General features: G+C 45.4%; 1 protein-coding gene across 4 annotated transcripts in view; it reads left to right on the forward strand.

The window, feature by feature from the left end:
* LOC122789663 (KH-type splicing regulatory protein) overlaps positions 1 to 21,409 on the forward strand; it is a 441,911-nt gene that overhangs the window by 339,387 nt on the left and 81,115 nt on the right. For 3 of the 4 annotated variants that reach the window (XM_044057076.1, XM_044057077.1, XM_044057078.1), the window contains exons 16-17: positions 2,696 to 2,899; positions 3,025 to 3,096. In XM_044057076.1, coding sequence (XP_043913011.1) covers positions 2,696 to 2,899; positions 3,025 to 3,096 — 276 coding nt within the window. The remainder of the gene's footprint in view (positions 1 to 2,695; positions 2,900 to 3,024; positions 3,097 to 21,409) is intronic. The other variant, XM_044057079.1, reaches the window with a different exon arrangement.

Here is a 21,409-nt window from a genome sequence, read left to right on the forward strand (position 1 = left end):
GGAGCCGAGGTTCAGCTCCAAACCCATCCAGCAAGAAAGAAGGCGAGAGAAGACAACTAACATGGAACGTTATGGTAGGTACATAACTTCTCATTCACTAACACCGTCAGTCATCATAGAAACAAAGAACTATTTTTATCCTCCATATTCTTACTTATCCAAAGCCTTTGATATGTTTAACCGAACTATCTCCCCTTAGCATAAGCTCCTCCACCATATCATGGTTCAGTAACCATCAGACAGTCAACAAGCTGTCCTATGGGAAGGCCAGCTGTCCCTGCTACTACCAGTAGCCATAGGTGTTTCTCAAGGGTCTATCCTTGGTCCTTTGCTGTTGTCACTTTTTGCTAATCAGACTGCCTCAGTGGTGCAATATGCAGATGACACCACCATTATATGTGCGGCCCCCACCCTAAAGGAGCTTCAAACCATAACTCAAAGCAACTTTACCCTTGCAGAATCATGGTTCACTAACCTCAAACTTATTCTTGATCCCAAAAAGACAAAACTCATTCTCTTCAGTCTTGGAAAATCTCACTCTCTAAACGTCTTTACTATTGCATCTAAAGACAACAAAAAGATCAACCGAACCACACGCACTAAACTGCTAGGTGTTGAAACTGACCATCTGAAATTCAACATACACATAGCCCAAACTATAAAGTTAGAAAAAAACTTGGGAGTCTTTATAGGAACAAACAGCTCGTCGCCACACATACCAAAGCCACTATTGCAAGGACTTGCCGCCTATCTATTCTTTATGCCTCCCCTATCTTTACCAACCTTCGCCACAGCGAACTAAAAAATGGAATCTTGTTGCAACAAGATTGCCAAGTTTGCCACAGATGCCACTCGTAGATCCCATCACTGCATTGCCCTCAAGCAACAAAATTGGGTTGAGCTTACCTCAGCTACTCCTACTCAACTAACTCTTAGTAGCTCACAGTATCTACTACCTTCCAGAAACAAACCCAGCCCTTCAGCACTTAATTATTATACTACCACTAGAGCCTTAAGATCCAATAATCAAAACCTAATCAGTGTCGTCAAACATAAAAATGAAGCTGGGAAATCTCTTTGCCTGCTCCATTGCCAACATCTGGAACACACTCCCAATCCAGTTAACTTCTATCACCTCCCATCTCCAATTTAAAAAAAACTTCTCAAACCCATTACTTAAATAACTGGCTTTGCTCATGCTACTCCCAGGTTAATCCATACTTGGAATCTATCATGATCCAACTATTCCAATGATAAGTCCTTTTCAGTGCCAGTAGACCTGTGTAACTAAAGTTCTGAACAGAGAGCAACCTTCTCGTAAAAACAAAAAGTAACTAGCTTTTCTTCATGCATCATTCACTATTGCAACTACCTAGAAGTTGTTAATACTTGTTTTCTGTATGCCTATGTGTTCTTGGATGTATTCATTCTTAGTGGTATGTGGAGCTTTTCTCCGTGGGCCTCTGCTGAAAATTGACCTGTCTCCAGTCAGACTTCCCCGGTTAAGTGTAAAATAATAAAAATGAAATTCTTAGGGAATTCAGGTCTAAGAATACTATGTGCAGATGCCACATTTGTACACTATGGTACGCAAGGATAGGTGGGATGTCCCACTTGGCAAGTAGTAAAAGGCTTTGGTATACTAGCCAGACAGGTCACCCTTGGCAGGGAATTCCCTCATGTAATGAATACTGCAACAGTGAAGAGGACATCTATTGTTGGGGTAAGATTTTACACAGCTGTACTGTCCTACATGTGGCTTTTTCTCTTGTGTGAGATTGAATATGGTCTGATTCCTCACTGCAGCCAGTCTTATCAAGCACTGTGAAACCTGTAATGAATCTGTGGCACATTAGGGTTTCAAGGGATCTGGGGATGGCCTTCCCAAAATCCCCTCCAAATAGTGAACAGGGCTGTTTTGTTTGGAAACTGCAGTTTGGCTACCTTATTTAATGAGAGCCCCTGAACCAAGGGGGTTAAAGATGAGGGGGGGGGACTAATGACTACCCATTGGGAGCTCTTGGCTCGATTCTGATATTTTCTTACATTACAGATACTGATTAGTGTGGAAAGAAAATTCCACAGAGGGATTTGTGCTCTGTAGAGTGCACAGTACAAGCTTTTCAATTCCTGTATCATTGAACATAAAGCTCAAGTGAGTTGACCATTCCATTTGTCTTTTATCATTCCCTTACCCTTGCTGGTAAGGCACTGGATCAGAGTACATTTTTTTTTACTTCTCTCCAGCCTGTAATTCTGTCCCTCTTGATCAACTGTCCCTGGCTACCCTCATAGCTATTATTTCATCTCTCTGGAGCTGGCGCTATTTCTGGAGCAAACAAAAAGCTCTCAAGATGTATGTGGGACCTCCCAAACTGCACAGCCAGAGGCTGGTTGCATGCTGTGCCTGATGGGGTGGTCCTTATCTATACAATTTGGGCAAGATGTCGAAAATGTTCAAGTACACTGTTGCAGTAATCCTCACTAATGTCGTATGGTAAGTTCCTACATAGTTAAATTTTCCTGGCAACTGTTTTTCACAGCTTTTTGGTGTTTTTGTTTTGCAAATTCCAGTCGATGAGGTTCAGCAGTAGTTATGGTAATGAAACTTTTGTTGTTCTATTTGTTCACAGCTGTACTCGTGCAGAGATTGGTCAGGTGTCTGTAGTTAATGTGGTTTATTTTGTTTCCTCAGCCAAACCTGCAGCAGATCCCAATGCAGCCTGGGCAGCATATTATTCCCATTACTACCAACAGCCTGCAGCACCAGCACCGGTACCAGTACCAGCACAGCAACCTGCTCCAGCTCCTGCACCAGCACCAGCTGAACAGCCCCAACCTGGGCAGGCCGGACAGCCTGACTATACAAAGGCCTGGGAGGAATACTACAAGAAACTGGGTAATGCTGCATGTTAACCTGGCACAACCACCCTGCTGCTGGCATCGCATGTGCATGTACAGCATGTGTTATGGGCATTGATATGGCATACTGCTTCATGCATGTCTGTTGGCTTCTCTTTATAGGTCAAGGAGTCCAGCAGCCTGCAGTCCAGCAGGACTACACAAAAGCATGGGAGGAGTATTATAAGAAACAAGGTAGGGTGAAAGGTTTCATACATTACTGCTTCGTTTGAATTCACTCCAGAGCTGGTCAGTTGTAAGGCTGCTAGTCATACAAACTTGCAGTATTCTATATAACTTGCATTTTTGCATTCTAAGCATAAATGTATGACTAGTGAAGAGCTAGAATGCAAGGGGGAAGAGCATTCTGTAGTGTTTCTGGTTTAACCATACCGTTTTGTATAAATGTCAGTATTAAAGCAGTTAATTCACCTTCTCTGGTGCAGATTTTCATTGTGTAGATTTGAATTTGTTGTACTGTTTATCCTTGGTTTTCTTCCATTTTGAAGTGGACAAGGGAACCATTGATTTCTCTCAATGCTGCAGTCTTCACCATTGGGTTATCCATGCTGTGGTAGCCCTCAGTTGGTCTGAATAATTGTGGTTTTGTGCGTTCGCTGCTGTTGCTTGCTTGGTGACGTCGGGTCATCCGAACTATAAAGGAGAGCAGGCGACGCCATTACTGCACTTTTTGCCATGGAGCCCGTAGCAGAAGCAATTCGCAGCCGTGCTGGTCAGCTGTTCCCAGATTTCGAACTTCAGCTGAAAGCGTCTAAAGCTAAATAATGCCCATTGGGGGATCCTTCCTTTTTCTTGCACTAACCGATGTCTGAAAGTCAGTAACCGTCTTGCTTGTGGAAAGCAATACCACACAGACTTTCTTTATTACTGCATCACTTGCTTGGTCCCAGATCACGACGTACGCTGCTGTTTGTTCTGTGCCCCCTAACACTAGAACGGTCATGGAGCTCTGTTTGTAGCCAGTTTTCTTCCGCCTCTGATTACCGAGATGGCATCAGTCAGCAAACCACAGATATTCCGAAAAAATGTAAAGATAAGGATAGAGATGACCGTGTAAGGCCAAGCCTTCTGACGACACCACTGCTGAACAGGTAGTAGGTTCTTTGGAATTCAGTGAGGTACTTTCGCAGCCCCTGATGCCCGACTCTATTAATTCACAGGCCTCTACTGAGACTTTTGGAGTCCTGTATGCTGTAGATGCCTGCATAGTCTGAGCTTTCGGCTATCTTGCCCTCTGTTAGGTCCAGAGCTGCTAAGCAGGCACCGGCTTCCAAGGATACCACTCGCACTTTTGATTTCACTTCAAAGCCTTTGCCCTCTTTTCCGAGTAACACACCAATGGCACCAAGGGATATCCTCCAGACTTAGACCCACTCCAAAGAAAACCGCAAAAAGTCTCCATTCCACTACTCCCCCTGCTCAAACTAGAATGCTTAAAAAGGCAGAGTATCTCATCACTTTCATCCGGGGTAATTGGGCCACTCCAGCCAAAAGGAGAAGGGAACCTTTTCCAGGCGTCCAGTCAGATTTAGTCTGAGGGATCTGACTCCTTTGTTTTTGAAGAGGACAGTCCTCTTACTGCCTATGAAGACTCTAATGCAGAATAATCTATTCCATCACTTCTGGAGGACTTTTTTCTTTGGGGAAACCCTCCACACCATCAGGGAACGTGGGAATCAACTAGGTTTCTGGACCTACCCCAGTATAGGCCTCTGGCCCTCCCACCCACCTTGGAGGAAGTAGGTGTTTACCAAGAATCCAGCTTTACCCCTGACACCCTTCCACCTGCCCCCAGAAAACCTGACCGCTACTATAGGGTACCTGACTCGCAACTTCCTCTACAAGAATCCTATAGCAGATCCAGAGGTGATTACTCTGGGACCTAAGGGAGTAGAGGCTACCTCTGCAAAGAATTCTACTCCCTCAAAGAATCCAGGGCCCTAGACAGATGGAGTACAATAGTATATACCTCTTCAACTTGAACTATAAGGGCTCTCAACTGTCCGTTCCGTATGTTAAAATATCAACAGCATACTTTGAACCTTTTGAAACAAAAAAATTCTGCTTTACCAGATTGCCAATAACAGAGCAGGATTACTGCAATCTTCATCTCTGGTGGCAAGGCACTCCTTGCACTGTCGATTTGATGCCCTAAAAGCTTCTAGCAGGACAGCAGTGACAGGGTCTGTTATCAGAGGACATGCATGGTTGAAGGAACAACCTCTCCCTGATCATGTCAAAACTAAAGTCATTGATTCATCTCTTGACAAAGACCGCTTCTTCGGACAGAAAACAGAAGTACTTAAGATGGAAGACTATAAGCAAACTTGATGGACTGTTAAAGATTTCCTTCAAGTACAACCTCGTAGTTTCAGCAGAAAATTTTCCCTCAACACTGGTCCATTCCTGCACCAGGCAGGCACAAGGCAAAACCCATAGGGACAGACCCACCATGGCTCAAACTCTGGGGCCAGCAAAGAACTAAACAGTGGCCTCCCTTTAACTGTAGCGCACGGAGTTCTAAAACAACCCTATATGCTAAAAACTCTCCGACTACCTTTCCCTTCTGCTTGCCTCCACCACACTAAAAGCCAGGAGGGAAGGCTATCTCTTTGCAGAGAAAATTGGAACTTTATAACAGATCAGTGGGTCTTAAAAATCATTGCTCGGGTACAAATTCAATTTCCAAGAACTACCACCTCCAAGAGGGTACCCAGACCTACCCCCAAACCAGTGGGCAGAAGCATTAAAACAGGTGCAAAACCTAATGACTCTAGGAGCAGTAGAACCTGTGCCTCCAGAACAAGTTGCAAAAGGATTCTATTCCAGACTATTCCTTGTTCCCAGGAAAGAGGGAACTTGATTGTCCCGTCCTGAACCTATCCTTTTTCAATACTTGTTAATTCCAAAGTTCAAAATGCTTAACTTACAACAGCTTCTGCCTATGCTGCCCAAACAAAGCTTGAATGGTCACCTTGGACCTAAAGGATGCTTACCTGCGCATCCCAATAAGGGAATTGTGCAGAAAATTCCTGCGCTTCAGAGCAGGATCATTACACTTTCCATTCTCTGCTTTGCCATTTGGCTTTTCTACTGTTCCCAGGGTATTCACCAAATGTCTAGCTCCTGCCCATTGCCTTTTGCAGGCAAAATAATGTGCAGATTTACCCTTAACTTGGTGAGACTGTCTTATCCAGGCAGACTGCAAGGACTGCTCCTGCAGCACCTTTCATTTGTAAAAACCCTACTCGCCTCTCAATAAATGAAATCAACACACCCAAAGAACCCATGGTGTCAACACACTCGGCCTCTGGACACCTCCCTGCCTGTGATCCCTTGCATAAAGTCAGAGGCCCTCTGGTGGGCCTAGGCCTGTGCTCTGAACAAGGGACTTCATTCACCATCGGACCATAACTACAAATGCTTTTGATATAGCCTGGGGTGCCCACCTAGAAGGCAGATCTGCCCAAGGTCTCTGGGATGCTCAAATACTACCCTTGCACATCAAAAGGAAATTATAGCGGTGCAAAACTCTGTGGCATCCTTAAAAACCCTACCTCAAACTAGGGGTTCTTCTCTTAAAAACAGACAACAGTCATGAAAACAGGGAGGGACTCAAATCTTACCCCCTGTGCAGAATGGCCATGAAACTGTGGTTAGCAGCCTCATTCTTGGGACTACATCTTGTAGCCCAGTACCTCCTGGGCATCAGCAACACCCTAGCAGACCACTTAAGCAGAAACCTACTGGACCCGCATGAATGGCAAATCCAGACATTATTCTGCAAATTACCCACACATGGACCTCTTTGCCTCATTTAAATCACCAAGCACAGAAATTCTGCACCAGGGAATACAATCGCCTGGCCTGGTAGGTCGATGCCCTGACTTTCCCTTGGAATACCCTTTTGTATATGTATTCTCACCTCTTCCTCTCATTCCAAAAGTATTAACTTATTCCCTACCATTACAGCTCTTGTGTTTAACTCCCATTGGGCGTGGCTTGAGCACTTTACAATTCTAAAAAATACTCCTTGACATAGGTCAAATATCAGTACAATTTTGTCATGTTATGCTTCAAGATAAAATATTCTGATACCTTGTATATAGCATGGATGTCCTTCAAGGATGCATCTGCAGTCCTTACAAATGGGTTGTCCTGTCGTCAGGCAGCCCTTCGGTCGGCCGGATTCCAAAGTCTGGGTCTGGCGTCGCACTTCACCCGACGTCATAGCTGCAGTTTTTCGGGTATAAAGGCATCAGCCGACGCCATTTTCCTCAGTCTTTCTTGCCGCGTGGCGCCCGAAGCAGAAGCTGTTCGCAAGTGCCGGTCGGTCAGATCCAGAGATTACTACTACCGAATATTACTTCGAAGACTTCTGAAAAGCTAAGTACCCCGTTGGGGACTCTTTCTTGCCTCAGCCGATGTCAGAGAAAGTGAGTAACTGTTTATCTTGTGGGAAACAAATACCTCATAAAGATTTCCACTCCTACTGCATACATTGTTTAGGCCCAGACCACGACGTAGCAGCTTGTCTAGCCTGTGCTTCTTTTAACCGACGGACGCTTAGACGTCGGTCGGAGTTTGCTGAACAGATTTTCGGCTCTGATTTTGCCTATATTATGCCGTCGGATCCTCCAACGCAAATTTCCAAAAAATGCAAAGAAAAGGACCGACACTCGCGGTCCGGGGTTTCGGCCGAAACCGCGATTAAGCAAACCGCGAGTGTCTCTGTTTCGGCCGAAACCGAGCAAGCGGTTCTTTCTTCAGCCGAAACCATGCCTTCTACTGAGGCCTCCTCTAACCTGGTAGAATCGGCTTCTGAAATCCAACCTTCTGTTGCGGTTTCTCAGGAATTATCAGACACTATTCCCCTGGATATTTCAACACCTGCACGTGGAGCTGCTAGGCCTCCTGCAGCCATCTCTATTAAGGCCTTTGCCAGGGCTAAAGCATCCAAAGCTTCAAAAACGGTGCCTGCCAAACCCCCCTCTCACAGGCCCAGCACCAGCTCCCATATGCTTTCTTTGGCTGAGGATCTCATTTCTTTAATTCGTGGATCCCAGCCTCATCCAGACAGGGCCTCTCTCCCTCCTCCAGAAAAGAGGCCTAGAGCAGAGCCCCCTGAGCCAGTATCCACAGATTCCTCTGATGACTCAGAACATACAGACCCTCCTGAGGCTTCTTATTCTGCTTACGAAGACTCTGATGCTGAAGAGTCCATCCCTTCTGCCTCTCCACCTGAGGAATTTTCCTTTGGGGAAACCTTGCATGCTATGAGGGAACAATTTCAGTGGCAGGGCCAAGATTTCTCAGACTCCAGAAAAAGGCTTAGAACCTTTCTACATTTGCCACAACATAGGCCTCTAGCTATACCTCCAGTTCTCTCTGTTGTAGATGATTCATTTAATGATGCTTGCACTGCTCCTGATTCATTACCTCCGGCTCCTGCTAAGCCCGATAGGGCTACTTTTGCAGATCCAGAGACTATCTCCCAGGGCCCTAAAGCTGTAGCAGCTACTTCTACTAAAAACCCCCTCCCCTCTGAAAGGGAATCCAGGTCCTTAGAGATGGGGTAAAAAAGTTTACACCTCTGCTACTTTGTCAGCTAGGGCTTTGAACTGCCAATTTCATATGATTCAATATCAAGAGTTTATGCTTGACCAGTTAACTAAAAAGCTGTCCTCTGAAGAATCTTTAGATAAAAAGTATGTTCAAGAAATGGTACATAACATACAGCAGGTTAGTAACCATTCTTTAAAATGTGGCTATGATGCACTGGAGGCTTCCTTTAGATCAGCCATGACTGGCACAGTTATCAGGAGACATGCATGGTTGAAAGAACAGGCATTACCAGACCATGTCAAATCAAAGCTTTTGGATGCACCCATGGACAAGGTCAATTTATTTGGTTCCCCTGCACAGCAGGTACTAAAAGATGGAAGAGAAGGCAAAATCTGTACAAACAGTGAAAGATTTCTTACAGGTTCAACCTCCAAGGTTTAGCAGGAACTGGCCCTCCAAGAATTGGTCCTTTCCGGACTCCTCTAAGACACAGAGGCAGGAATAGGCATTCTAGAGGCAGAAACCAATCCAGGGGTGCCTACAGGGGACGCCAGTGGCAAGGTAACAACCAGCGAGGCACGGATGCAGCCACCACCACTACAACAACTCAATCACAGTGACTTGGCGGTGGTACCGCCTACCAGAGAACAACTAGAAGCACCCTTAGGCGGAAAGCTAACCTTATTTTCAAAGAACTGGCATTGCATCACAAGGGAAAAATGGATTTTGCAAACTATAGACCAAGGTTACAGGTTCCATTTTCATACTCTACCAGGAAAGAGAGGAATGCCAAACCTACCACCTACTCAAAGGGCAGAAGCTCTAAAGCAAATATCTCAACTATTAAGAATAAGAGCTGTGGAAAAGGTACCATCTATGGAGCAAGGAAAGGGATTTTACTCCAGACTCTTCCTGGTACCAAGAAAAGAAAACAAATGGAGGCCTATTCTAGACCTGTCCGCTTTAAACACATTCCTCATTGTTCCAAAATTCAAAATGCTGACCCTACAGCAGCTTCTTCCCATGCTGGGCAAGGAGTCTTGGCTGGTAACTCTAGATCTCAAGGAGGCATACCTGCACGTCCCCATACGACCAATTTGCAGAAGATACCTCAGATTTCTTGCAGGATCAGAGCATTATCAATTCTCAGCATTGCCCTTTGGCTTATCTACTGCGCAGAGTGTTCACGAAATGCCTGGCATCAGTAATTGCTCATTGCAGACTTCAGGGGATCCAAATTTATCCCTACCTGGACGACTGCCTGATACAAGCGGACAACAAAAGCAAGCTAACAGAAGACTTACAGAGAGTCATTTACCTGCTGCAAGCCCTGGGATATACAGTCAATATAAAAAAGTCAAGGCTGATTCCATCCCAAAGAATAACCTTTCTGGGTGCAGAGCTGGACACATCAAAACAAATGGCATTCCTAACTGCAGAAAAGAAAGAGCAACTACCTCTCTACTTCTTGGCATTAACAAAGCAGAACCATCTAACTGCAAGAAAAGTGCTACAGGCCGTAGGCTTCATGGCATCCTGCATAATTCTGGTCCCTCATGCCAGACTGCATATGAGAAAGCTACAGTGGTACCTAAAGAATTTGTGGTCCCAACACAAGCACAGCCTAGAAACCAAAATTCCAATAATCCCATGCCTGAAGCAAGAGTTCCTATGGTGGGCTCAGGCCTGTCAATCAAACACAGGATTGCCCTTCTGCAACAGTCAACCAAGCCAAACCATCACGACAGATGCCTCAGACCTCGGTTGGGGGGCACACATGCTGGGCAAGTGCATACAAGGCCTATCACAAGGGAAAAATGGATTTTGCAAACTATAGACCAAGGTTACAGGTTCCATTTTCATACACATAAATCTAAAGGAAATGCTGGCAGTAAAATTGGCAATCCAGTCATTCAGACCTTTTCTCCAAGAAGGTCAGTTGATAAGGACAGACAACACCACAGTTATGTGGTACATCAACAAACAGGGAGGCACACATTCATATCCTCTATGCCGGCTGGCACTGGACCTATGGGATGTGGCTCTGAGCTACAGCATTCAGTTACAAGCAATTTTTGTACCGGGGAAAGAAAACATTCTAGCAGACATATTAAGCAGAACTACCACAGATGCCCACGAATGGATGCTGCATCCGGACATCTTCAAAGCCATCACAAGAGAATGGGGATTACCACAAATAGACCTGTTTGCATCCCCACTCAATCACCAGCTAAAGAAATTCTGCACAAGGACGTACCACCCACTTGCTTGGAAGGTGGACTCCCTATCTTTCAGTTGAAAAAACCTGACAGCATACGCATTCCCACCACTTCCTTTGATGCACAAGGTGCTTCTGAAGATCAAAGAGGAACGTCCGAGGATCATTCTGATAGCTCCAGACTGGCCAAGACAACATTGGTACCCATTGCTGAGGAGCATGTCTCGGGAACAAATATGGGCACTACCCCTGATCCCATTACTGTTAACACAACAACTACAACATCCTGCATCCAAACCTGAAAACTCTGCAGCTTAACTGCCTGGAACATTACATAAGAGCAATTAACCCAAATTTATCCCAAAGGGTTAAAGACATAATCCTGGAGGCTCGTAGACCTTCAACAAGAAAGAATTATGCAGCAAAATGGAAAAGATATCTCATTTGGAGTACTGCAAAGGGGAAAGATGTGACACTGGAACATAGCCAACATCCTGGAGTACTTGGCAGAGCTCTTCCATACAGGCCTGTCCTGTTCTTCCATCAAGATACATGCATCAGCTATTTCAGCAGAATACAGCTTGGATCCTCCTGTCTTCTCTCATCCTCTGCTCAGGCAGTTTCTGAGAGGAATTAAAAATGTAAAACCTCCCAGGAAACCTCCATTGCCAGCATGGGACTTGAACTTTGTGCTAGAAAAATTGACACTTCCCCCTTTCGAACCAGCAGCAACAGCAGAATTACAGTACTTATCCTGGAAGACTGCTTTCCTGCTGGCAATAACTTCAGCAAGAAGGGTCTCTGAACTACAGGCATTAATGGCAGTGCAACCCTTCCTGATCTTCCATCAAGATAGTGTCCAAGAGAACAAATCCTACATTTATGCCTAAGGTGGTATCCAGAGTCTCTTTAAATCAGGCTATCCACCTACCTACATTCTTCCCCAACCCACAGAACAGGGGAGAAAGACTCTTGCATACCTTGGATGTACATGGGCAATTACGCTACTACCTCGACAGGACCAAATCCAATAGAAAAACTGACCAGCTTCTAGTAGCATATGCAACAGGAAAGGAAGGAAAACCAATTTCAAAACAGACAATCTCCAAATGGATAGGAAATTGCATTAGATTTTGTTACTCCTATCATGGAAAGAAAACTCCAGAGAACATCAGGCCTCACTCCACAAGGGCTACAGCCACTACCACAGCTTTCTTACGACTACCAAGGACATTATAGAGGCTGCTACTTGGACCTCCGTGCATACATTTGCCAAGCATTACAATTTACCTTTATACTCTAGATCCCGAGCAGGTTTTGCCACTGCTGTTTTGCAAGGGATCCTAACTACACCATAATCTCTACTCTTTTCCTCCTCCCCTAGTTTAGCTATGGTATTCTACCCATTTGTAAGGACTGCAGATGCATCCTTGAAGGACATAGTACAGTTTTGTACCTACCATAAATGTAGATGTCCGATAGGAATGCATCTGCAGTCAGGATTACCCACCCACCTTCCCCTCTGAGGTACTCCTAGGGTATTTGCCATCCTTCAGCTAGCTTGGGGGGGGATCTATTATGGTGTATTTGTTTGTATATATGTACATACATGCTTATTTTATGTGTTTGCTTTCTACTATTTGGAAACTTTGGCATTTATCCAAATTTAGCCATCCAAGAGGGCATCTAGCATCTGGGGCAAGAAACACTTAGGAAAGTGGCGTCGGCTTATACCTTTATACCCGAAAAACTGCAGCTATGACGTCGGGTGAAGTGCGACACCAGCCGAAGCCAGACCCAGACTTTGGAATCCGGCCGACCGAAGGGCTGCCTGACGACAGGACAACCCATTTGTAAGGACTGCAGATGCATTCCTATCGGACATCTACATTTATGGTAGGTACAAAACTGTACTTTTTGGAATTAATGCAAACATGAACAAGCAATATTTGACACCTAGAAGAGCACAGTAGGAGGTAACTGCAGATGCACGTGGAGACGTCACTCGGATGCAATTAGTTAAGATAAGGGTGGAAAACCCAAAGGCAATACTAGTTGCCCCAGACTGCATTGGTACCCACTGCTGCACAGCTTCTCTCCAGCCCCCCCTGGCAGCCTCCTCCAGTACCTCACTTGCAGTCCTGGGGGGGGGGGGGGGGGGCAGGGCAGTGCTGCACCCAGACCTTCAGACACGCAAGCTCTCAACATGGCTTATTCTACCATAACCAACAATTGTATGCTAAGCAAGCATGTCCTTGACCTCACCGAAGCCAGAAGGCCCAGCCCCAGAAAATCTTACACTGGAAAATTGAAAAGATTCTGTTCCTGGAGCCAGTCCAAGGGGGCAGACATTAATCTGCCCTCCATTCCTCTTATTCTGGATCTGGCTGAGCTTTAAGTGTCTCTTCTCCTCCATAAAGATCCATGCGTCTGCCATCTCTGCACACTTCGATACAGAACAGCCATTGTTCTCCCACATAAACAATTCCTTAGAGGAGCCTCTATCAGGCCTCCCAGAAGATAGCTTACTCTGCCCCCCTTCGAGCCTGCAGCATCCTCAGAATTAAAGTACCTCTCTTGGAAGACTGCCTTTCTCCTGGCTGTCACTTCTGCCAGGAGTGTCAGAGCTTCAAGCTTTAATGACCATTGAGCCATTTATCTTCCATGCAGACGGTCTCCCTGAGAACCAACCCCTCCATGCCAAAGGTGGTTTTGGATGTTACCCTCAGCCAGGCCATTCGTCTGCCCACCTTCTTCCTAACCCTCAAGGGGGAAAGGATATTGCATTCTTTGGATGTGCACATGCAACTCCGATTCTATCTGGATTGTACAGAGACATTCAGGAAAACTGAACAGCTCTTTGTCAGCTTTAAAACAGGCACAGGGGAAACAAATATCCAAACAGACCATTTCCAAATGGATAGCACTCTGCATCCAATTTTGCTACTTGCATGGAAAACCACCCGCTAGGACCATCAGAACCCATTCCACTAATGCGACCTCTACTTCCACAGGATTCCTTGAAGGGTACCCACCAAGGACATCCTGCAAGCTGCCACATGGACTTCAGTCCACACCTTCAGCAAGCATTACCATCTGAATCTATTCTCAAAAGCTATGGCTGGGTTTGCCTCTGCAATTCTGCAAGGTATGCTTCACCAATCTCAAGTTTGTCATAGGTTTCATCATCATCCCAATGGTGAAGACTGCAGCAGTGAGAAACTAACATAGTACAGTTGTGTACACTTCTACATAAATGTAGATGTTAATGTTCTTACTGCTGTAGTCCCCCCTCCCTCCTTCCTGATATCTGCTGTACTTAAACACATTTCTATGGGGGTTTCTTACTCCACGACTACTAATAAAATTGGACTTTTGGTTGGTTAAGGCAAGAAAAACAGGTGTCGCCTGCTCTCCTTTTATAGCTTGGACAAGCTGACGTCACCCAGCAAGCGACAGCAGCCGATGCACAAAACCTTGATTCCTTTATTCAGATCAACAGGCTACCACAGCATGGGTAACCCAGTGGTGAAGACTGCAGCAGTGAGAACACTAACATCTACATTTATGGTAAATGTACACAACTGTACTTTCAATCCCTTCAAGACAAAGCACCTCACCAGGATTGAAGGAAAGGCTTTTCCAGTTGGAGTAGGAGTTTGAGGTAGTTTTCCTGCATTCCTAGGGTAAATTTTTAAAGGAAATTAGTGGTGCTGTAGTGCCGCCATCCCCCGGGAGGTTTTCTGAGAGTGCTGTGGCTACTCTCGCTTTCTAGACCCAAGGTACTTGGTGACATTTTATAAATTGAAGCGTACATGTTGTTCTGCAGTGGGTGAGCAGCCTGACTGCCTGCAATAGTACTGAGTTCTTTGCGGAGATTAAGCAGGTAGTCAGAAGGAATAGAAGATACTTCAGGGTGCAAAGTGTGTGTGTGTGTGTGGGGGGGGGGGGGCACATGGGTGAAGACCAGGTGGCCAGGGCAACTTCTCTTGACAGCAGTGTTGGGTAACATTTTTACCTCGGGTGCACAATCTTTTGGGTTGTGCAGATGTTTCAGAAGTCTTCAGGTGTTCATTGTACACCATCGCCAGTGTTGCTTACCTATTGGATTTCACCACTGCAGTGTTTTTTCCCGTAGGAATTGCCAGGGGCAAATGGCTGACTATCTGCTTTTATTCCTAGATGTTTTACAGACTGCAGACCCCTTTTGCATGCGTGTAAAATACTGTGCTATGGTAGGGGTAGTGTTCATTGTTTTGTGTAGAAGTGATCAGCACACTATTGGGTCCCTTGCAGGATGGATGTACCTTTGGCTGTGTAAATTGATGGTTGAGAAGTCAGAGGCAATAGTATTTGCCTTATTGGGGATGCAGAGCATCATGTTCACTGTTTTTCCTAGATGATTGGAAGCCCCTTAGATACTTGGTAGGAGCCAGTCCCTCTGATCGTGACTACCTAATTGTTGTGGGAGCCCTTTAGGAATTTGTGCCCTGGAACAGCCAGCATTTCTGGGTCCAGAAGAGTGCCCAACTGAGGGAAGCACTTGGGCACATGACCAAGTCTCTGTATGGAGTGCTTGGGTATTTGATAGCAGTACCATGCCCCTCCAGGTGATGGTAATTGTTTTAGACATTCATTTTCTGTTTATAGGCTCCTACTTTGGTCCTCCAGAATTCCTTAATGCTATAAATCAATCCCCTGAGTTCTACTTCAGTTAAAAAAAAAGACTGACCGGATGCATTGGAATTAATTTAGGGAAGCGGACTGTCTTTTAAAGACTTCATGTTAACTTGGTCTGATCTCCTGCCACAGGTCCAGTAATGTAAATATCTGTGGTTTAAACACTGAACTCTGGAGTTGATGCCAGAGTCCTTGATACATAACCGTCTGGTCCAGCTTGTCCAAGACTTGCCAGTGTACAGTTGGCCTTGGCTACCCATGTCCCATCAGTTTAAAATGATTGTGGACAAGCTAGGTCAGGGACTGGTGGTTCATAGGGGATGCTTTTATGGTCTGCCTTGTAGGGAGGCTGCTTTTATGGTCTGCCATGTAGGGAGGATGGACTCCAAAACTTTCTGCCCCCGAAGTAATTTGATGCAGTTTCTCCCCATCTTCTGAATCTCAAAGACTTGGAGACAAAGGGTGCAGTCACCATCTCTGCGTGTGGATCTTTGTACACCTTTCCCACCCTTTGTCTTTAACCAAGGGTATTGTAAAAGATAAGGTTGTATGGACCAATTTTGAGTCCTAATGCTGGTTCCTTGACGGCTTTAGCTGTAGACATCACTGCTGCAGTCCCAGCATCATGGGTATTGTTTTCAGAGACGTCATTCGTTGCAGTCATCACATTTGGGTTACCCTGCCAAGGTAGCCCTTGGCCGGCCAGAATACCAGAGACTTAGTATTTGTGTCTGTCGCTGTCACTTGAGTGACGTCAGGTTAGTAGTGTGGTCGGCCACTACCTGAGTTTTGTCTACCACATTGAAGTTCGAAGTTGTCTAAAGCCAAGTACCCCGTTGGGGATCCTTTTTTCTTGCAATAACCAATGTCCGTTAATTGTCTTGCCTGTGGAAAGCAAATACCGCACCGAGACTTCCACTCTTACTGCGTCACTTTAGTCCCAGACAGCGACGTCCCTTTTCACTTCTGTGCTTTGTTCAACGACAGAACTATCTGACGTCGGGGCCCTTATTGTAGCCAGATATTTCGCTTACAGTAACTCTGATATGGCTTTGGTAAGCCATCTGACAGCAGATCTTCCGAAAATAACTTACCGCACAGGTCCATACCTACCGACGACGCTTCCATTAAGCTAGTAGTCAGTTCTCCAGTCCTCAGTGAGTTGCTTTCGCAGCCCCTGATGCCCGCTTCTGTTGATTCGCAGGCCGCTATAGAGACCCTTTCGGAGTGCGGTATGTCACAAAACTTTGAACCAAGGATCCTGCTGTAGTCTCTACCTTGGATGGGTCCAGAGCCGCTGAGCAGGCACCAGCTTCAGAGTATGTCCTTCGCACTACCGAATCTCGACACAAACTGACGTCTTTCGCAACTATTGATGTTCTTCATTCCACATTGCTGCAGTCCTAACTATTGGGTAGTCCGCTGTCCAGTCGGCCCGAATACCAAAGTATATGGCTGACGTCGGTCAGGGCGCATTAGACTGACGTCAGTACGTCAGGGTACTAATGCGCATGACCGACGTCATATCCTCAGTCTTTTTTGCCGCATGGTCCGATGCAGAAGCAATTTTGCGAGTGCAGGTTGGCGTTCTGAAAGTTTCTGAAGCCAGAGTTTCAGACCGAATCAAAGTTGGCTAAGTACCCGTTGGGGAATATTTTGGTTTTTCTTGCCTCAGTATTTAACCGGATGTCAGAAAAAGTGAATAACTGTATTTCTTGTGGGAAACAGATACCTCATAGGGATTACCATACTTTGTGTATACCTTGTTTAGGGCCTGAGCACGCGTTGTTGGATGCGCTCTTGTGCTAGATTTAACAAACGCACTATTAAGAGAAGGTTAGACTGTGCCAGGTTAGTGTTTGGGAAGCGTAATTATAAAATGCCGCCGGATGCTCCGGCGGCTTCGCTAAAAACGCAAGGACAAAGCAGCAAAGCCTAGAGTGGAAGAACCGACAGTCCCAGATGTCGGTTCTTTAGAGCTCAGTGGAGCGGAGGTTTTGCCAGGTGTTTCTTTGGAGTCTCAGGAGAGACTTTACTGTTACAGGATGTATCCTCTCAGAAAGTAGGCCAGGCTGAGGGGCTTCTCAGGTGGCTGTTCTTCCCTCTCTTCCTAAGGTGGTTAGAGCCTCCCTTCTGTTTCCAAGGCTTCTTTGAGGGCAGGCCAAGTTTTGCTTCAGTGGGGGTTTCTCCTAGTGCTTCAGGGTCTTTGCCTAAGAAACATATGCTTAAAATGGCAGAGGATTTGATTACTATGATAAGGGTTCTATGCCCCTCCTGATAAGAGGCCTAGGGTGGAACCTGAGTTTGAGAGTTTTGAGCAATGCTCGAGGCTTCTGAGTCTTGACTGAAGACTTGCAGGAGTACCCTCCTTATTCTGATTCTGATGTGGATGATTCTACTCCTTCAGCTTCTCCTCCTGAGGATTTTTCATTTTCAGAGACTCTGCATTCCATGAGGGAGCATTTTAAATGGGAAGGTCAAGATTTCTCTGATTCCAGGAAAAGGCTTAGGGAATTCTTGTTTTTACCCCAGCATAGGCCTTTAGCTATACCTCCTGTTTTGAATGTGGTGGAAGATGTTTTGCAGAGGCTTCCCTGAATCCTGATTCTTTGCCTCCTGCCCCAGTTAAACCGGATAGGTATTATAGGGTGCCTGAAGCTCATAAGTATCTTTTTAAGAGTCCTAGGGCAGACCCGGAAACTGTCTCTCAGGGGCCTAAAGGTGTGAAGGCCTCAGTTGTTAAAAATCCTGTCCCTCCTGATAGAGGCAAGGGCTTTGGATAGATGGGGAAAGAAAGTGTATACTTCTTCCACTTTAGCCATGAGGGCGTTGAATTGTCAGTTTCACATGTTAAAATATCAGAATTATCTTCTTTCACAGTTGAAATCTAAGGTGGATGCTCTGGCGGAAGGTATTGAGTGTAAAGAGTTGCAGGATTTAGTTCATGTGTCTGAACAGGTGGGTAAACATTCCTTACAATGTGGTTTTGATGCTGTGCAGGCCTCCTCCAGGGTGGCTGCCACTGGTTCTGTTCTTCGTAGGCACGCCTGGTTGAGAGATCAGAATTTAGCTGAGCATGTTAAGACACGGATTTTGGATGCTCCTTTACAGTCTGATGTGTTGTTTGGTTCGCCTGTAGAAGCAGTTTTGAAGAAAATGGAGGACAAGGCTAAGTCTATGCAAACTGTTAAAGATTTTTGCAGGTGCAGCCTCCAAGTTTAGTAGAAATTGGCCTGCTAAGGGATGGACTTATCCTGCTTATGATTCCCAGTCTAGGGGTAGGTCTAGGCGTGGTAGGGGCAGAGCTCAGGGTTCTTTTAGGCCTAGGACAGGAGTTCCCCTGCTCAGACTTCTGGTGAGGGCAGGGGTCAGTCCTTTCGTAAGCAGACCCAATGACCTGCCTTTTCAGCTGCCAGTTCATTCTCGCCTGGCAGCACCGTTGGGAGGAAGGCTGTCTCTTTTCAAAGAAAATTGGGATTTAATTACCCAAGACAGATGGGTTCTGGATATCATTCACCACGGTTACAGGTTTTATTTCCATACCTTGCCTCCTTTCAAAGGCATGCCAGACATTCCTCCTCTACAAAGACAAGAGGCTCACAAGCAAATTTCTCTGTTACTCCAAATAGGGGCCATTCAGCCGGTTCCGGTGCCAGAAAGGGGCCTAGGATTTTATTCTCGCCTGTTCCTAGTACCAAAGAAGGGGAACACGTGGAGACCAATTTTGGATTTATCTATCCTCAACACTTATCTGGACATTCCCAAGTTCAAAATGTTGACGTTACAACAGCTTTTACCTCTGCTGGGCAAAGATCACTGGATGGTAACTTTAGATCTCAAGGAAGCTTACCTTCATGTGCCTATAAGACTAAGTTGCAGAAAGTATCTGCGTTGAGCTGGAAATTCTCATTATCAGTTCTCTGCATTGCCCTTTGGCTTATCTACTGCCCAGAGTATTCACAAAGGTTCTGGCTCCAGTGATAGCTTACTTCAGGCTAAAAGGAATTCAAATCTATCCTTACTTGGACGATTGCCTGATTCTGGCTCAAGAAAAGGAAGACCTTCTACAGCATTTGGAATATGTCATAGCAGTGCTAAGATGCCTAGGGTATTCTGTGAACGAAATAAAGTCCAGTCTAGTACCCTCTCAAGACATGTGCTTTCTGGGTGTGAGACTGAATACAGCAGCCCAGATGGCCTTTTTAACCCCGGACAAACAAAAGAATCTTTCCAGTTACTTCCATCAACTATCTCTTCAGTCCGGGCTGACTGCAAGGACAGTCCTTCAAGCCTTAGGGTTCATGGCATCTTGTATTCTGGTGCTTCCCAATGCCAAACTGCATATGAGGAAGCTACAATGGTATCTCAAAAATGTATGGACACAGCACTGCCAGGATTTGGACACTCATTCAAATAATACCTTGCATTCAAAAGGAATTTTGGTGGTGGGCTCAGGAATGTCACCTAAACAAGGGACTCTCTGTGACCCGGCCAGAGGCGAGTCAGATTCTAACGACAGATGCCTCAGACATTGCTTGGGGAGCTCATCTAAATGGAAAGTGGATACAAGACAAGTGGCCTGCCAGACTACAGCATCTACATATCAACATGAAGGAGATGTTAGCAGTCCAGTTTGCATTAATGGCTTTCAAGGAGTTACTTCTTCCAGGGCAGGTGTTGGTTCTAACAGACAACACAACTGTCATGTGGTACATCAACAAACAAGGGGGAACACATTCTTACCCATTGTGCAGGCAAGCAATGATTTTATGGGAGACTGCGCTCAGCTTGCAACTAACTCTTCAGGCAAGGTTTCTGCCGGAGCACAGAACTCCTTAGCAGATGTGTTAAGCAGACAAATCATGGATCCCCACGAGTGGAAACTGGATCTTCATGTATTTCAAAAGTTGACAGTGTCCTGGGGAACTCCAGACATAGATCTGTTCGCTTCTCCACTAAACCACCAGCTGCCAAAGTTTTGCACAAAGAGGTTTCATCACACAGCTTGGAAAGTGGATGCTCTTTCTTTCAGTTGGAAAAATCTTCATGTGTATGCTTTCCACCTCTGCCTCTTCTTCCAAAGGTGCTTCTAAAGGTCAGACAAGACAAGCCAAGGATGATTTTAATAGCTCCAGATTGGCCTCGGCAGCACTGGTACCCATTACTGAGGAGTCTGGTAAAGAAGCCTCCATGGCCCTTACCCTTGATTCCACACCTGTTGTCTCAGAGAGACGGTCACCTGCTCAATGTCAAGCTTCACTCTCTTCATCTAACAGCCTGGCATATTCTGTTCTGAAAGACAGCAGGTCTCAACTTCCTCAACAAGTGTTAAATGTGATTATGGAAGCCAGGAGACCTAGTACAAGGAAAGTGTACGCAGAAAAATGGAAGAGATTTTTGTTTTGGAGTGCAGCAAACAATTTGGAGATTTCTGAGCCAAATTTGAGTGTGGCTCTTCAATATCTTACTGAGTTATTGGACAAAGGTTTGTCTTTCTCTTCCATTAAGATTCATGCTGCAGCAATTTCAGCTCACTATGATTGTGACCCACCGCTGTTTTCGCATCCTTTGTTCAAGCAATTTCTTAGAGGGGCAAAGAATATAAGACCCCCACGTAGAGCTCCTACTCCTGCTTGGGATCTCAATTTTGTGTTGGAGAAACTTACTCTACAACCTTTTGAGCCTGCGGCTACTACTGTATTGAAATACTTGTCATGGAAGACTGAAATACTTGTCATGGAAGACTGCTTTTTTGTTGGCCATTACTTCTGCAAGAAGGGTTTCTGAGTTGCAGGCCCTTATGGCAGTGGAGCCTTTTTTGATTTTTCATAAGGATAGAGTATCTTTACGTACTAATCCTTCCTTTATGCCTAAGGTGGTTTCTAGTGTGGCTTTAAACCAAACTATTCATTTGCCTACTTTTTATGCAGATCCCCAAAATAAAGGGGAAAAGATTTTGCACACTTTAGATGTACACAGGCAATTGCGTTATTATTTGAGCAGGACTAAGGATTTTAGGCAGTC

The sequence above is a fragment of the Protopterus annectens genome, chromosome 15.part0 (genome assembly GCF_019279795.1).
Source record: "Protopterus annectens isolate FY-2018-M chromosome 15.part0, PAN1.0, whole genome shotgun sequence".
Classification (NCBI taxonomy): domain Eukaryota; kingdom Metazoa; phylum Chordata; order Ceratodontiformes; family Protopteridae; genus Protopterus; species Protopterus annectens.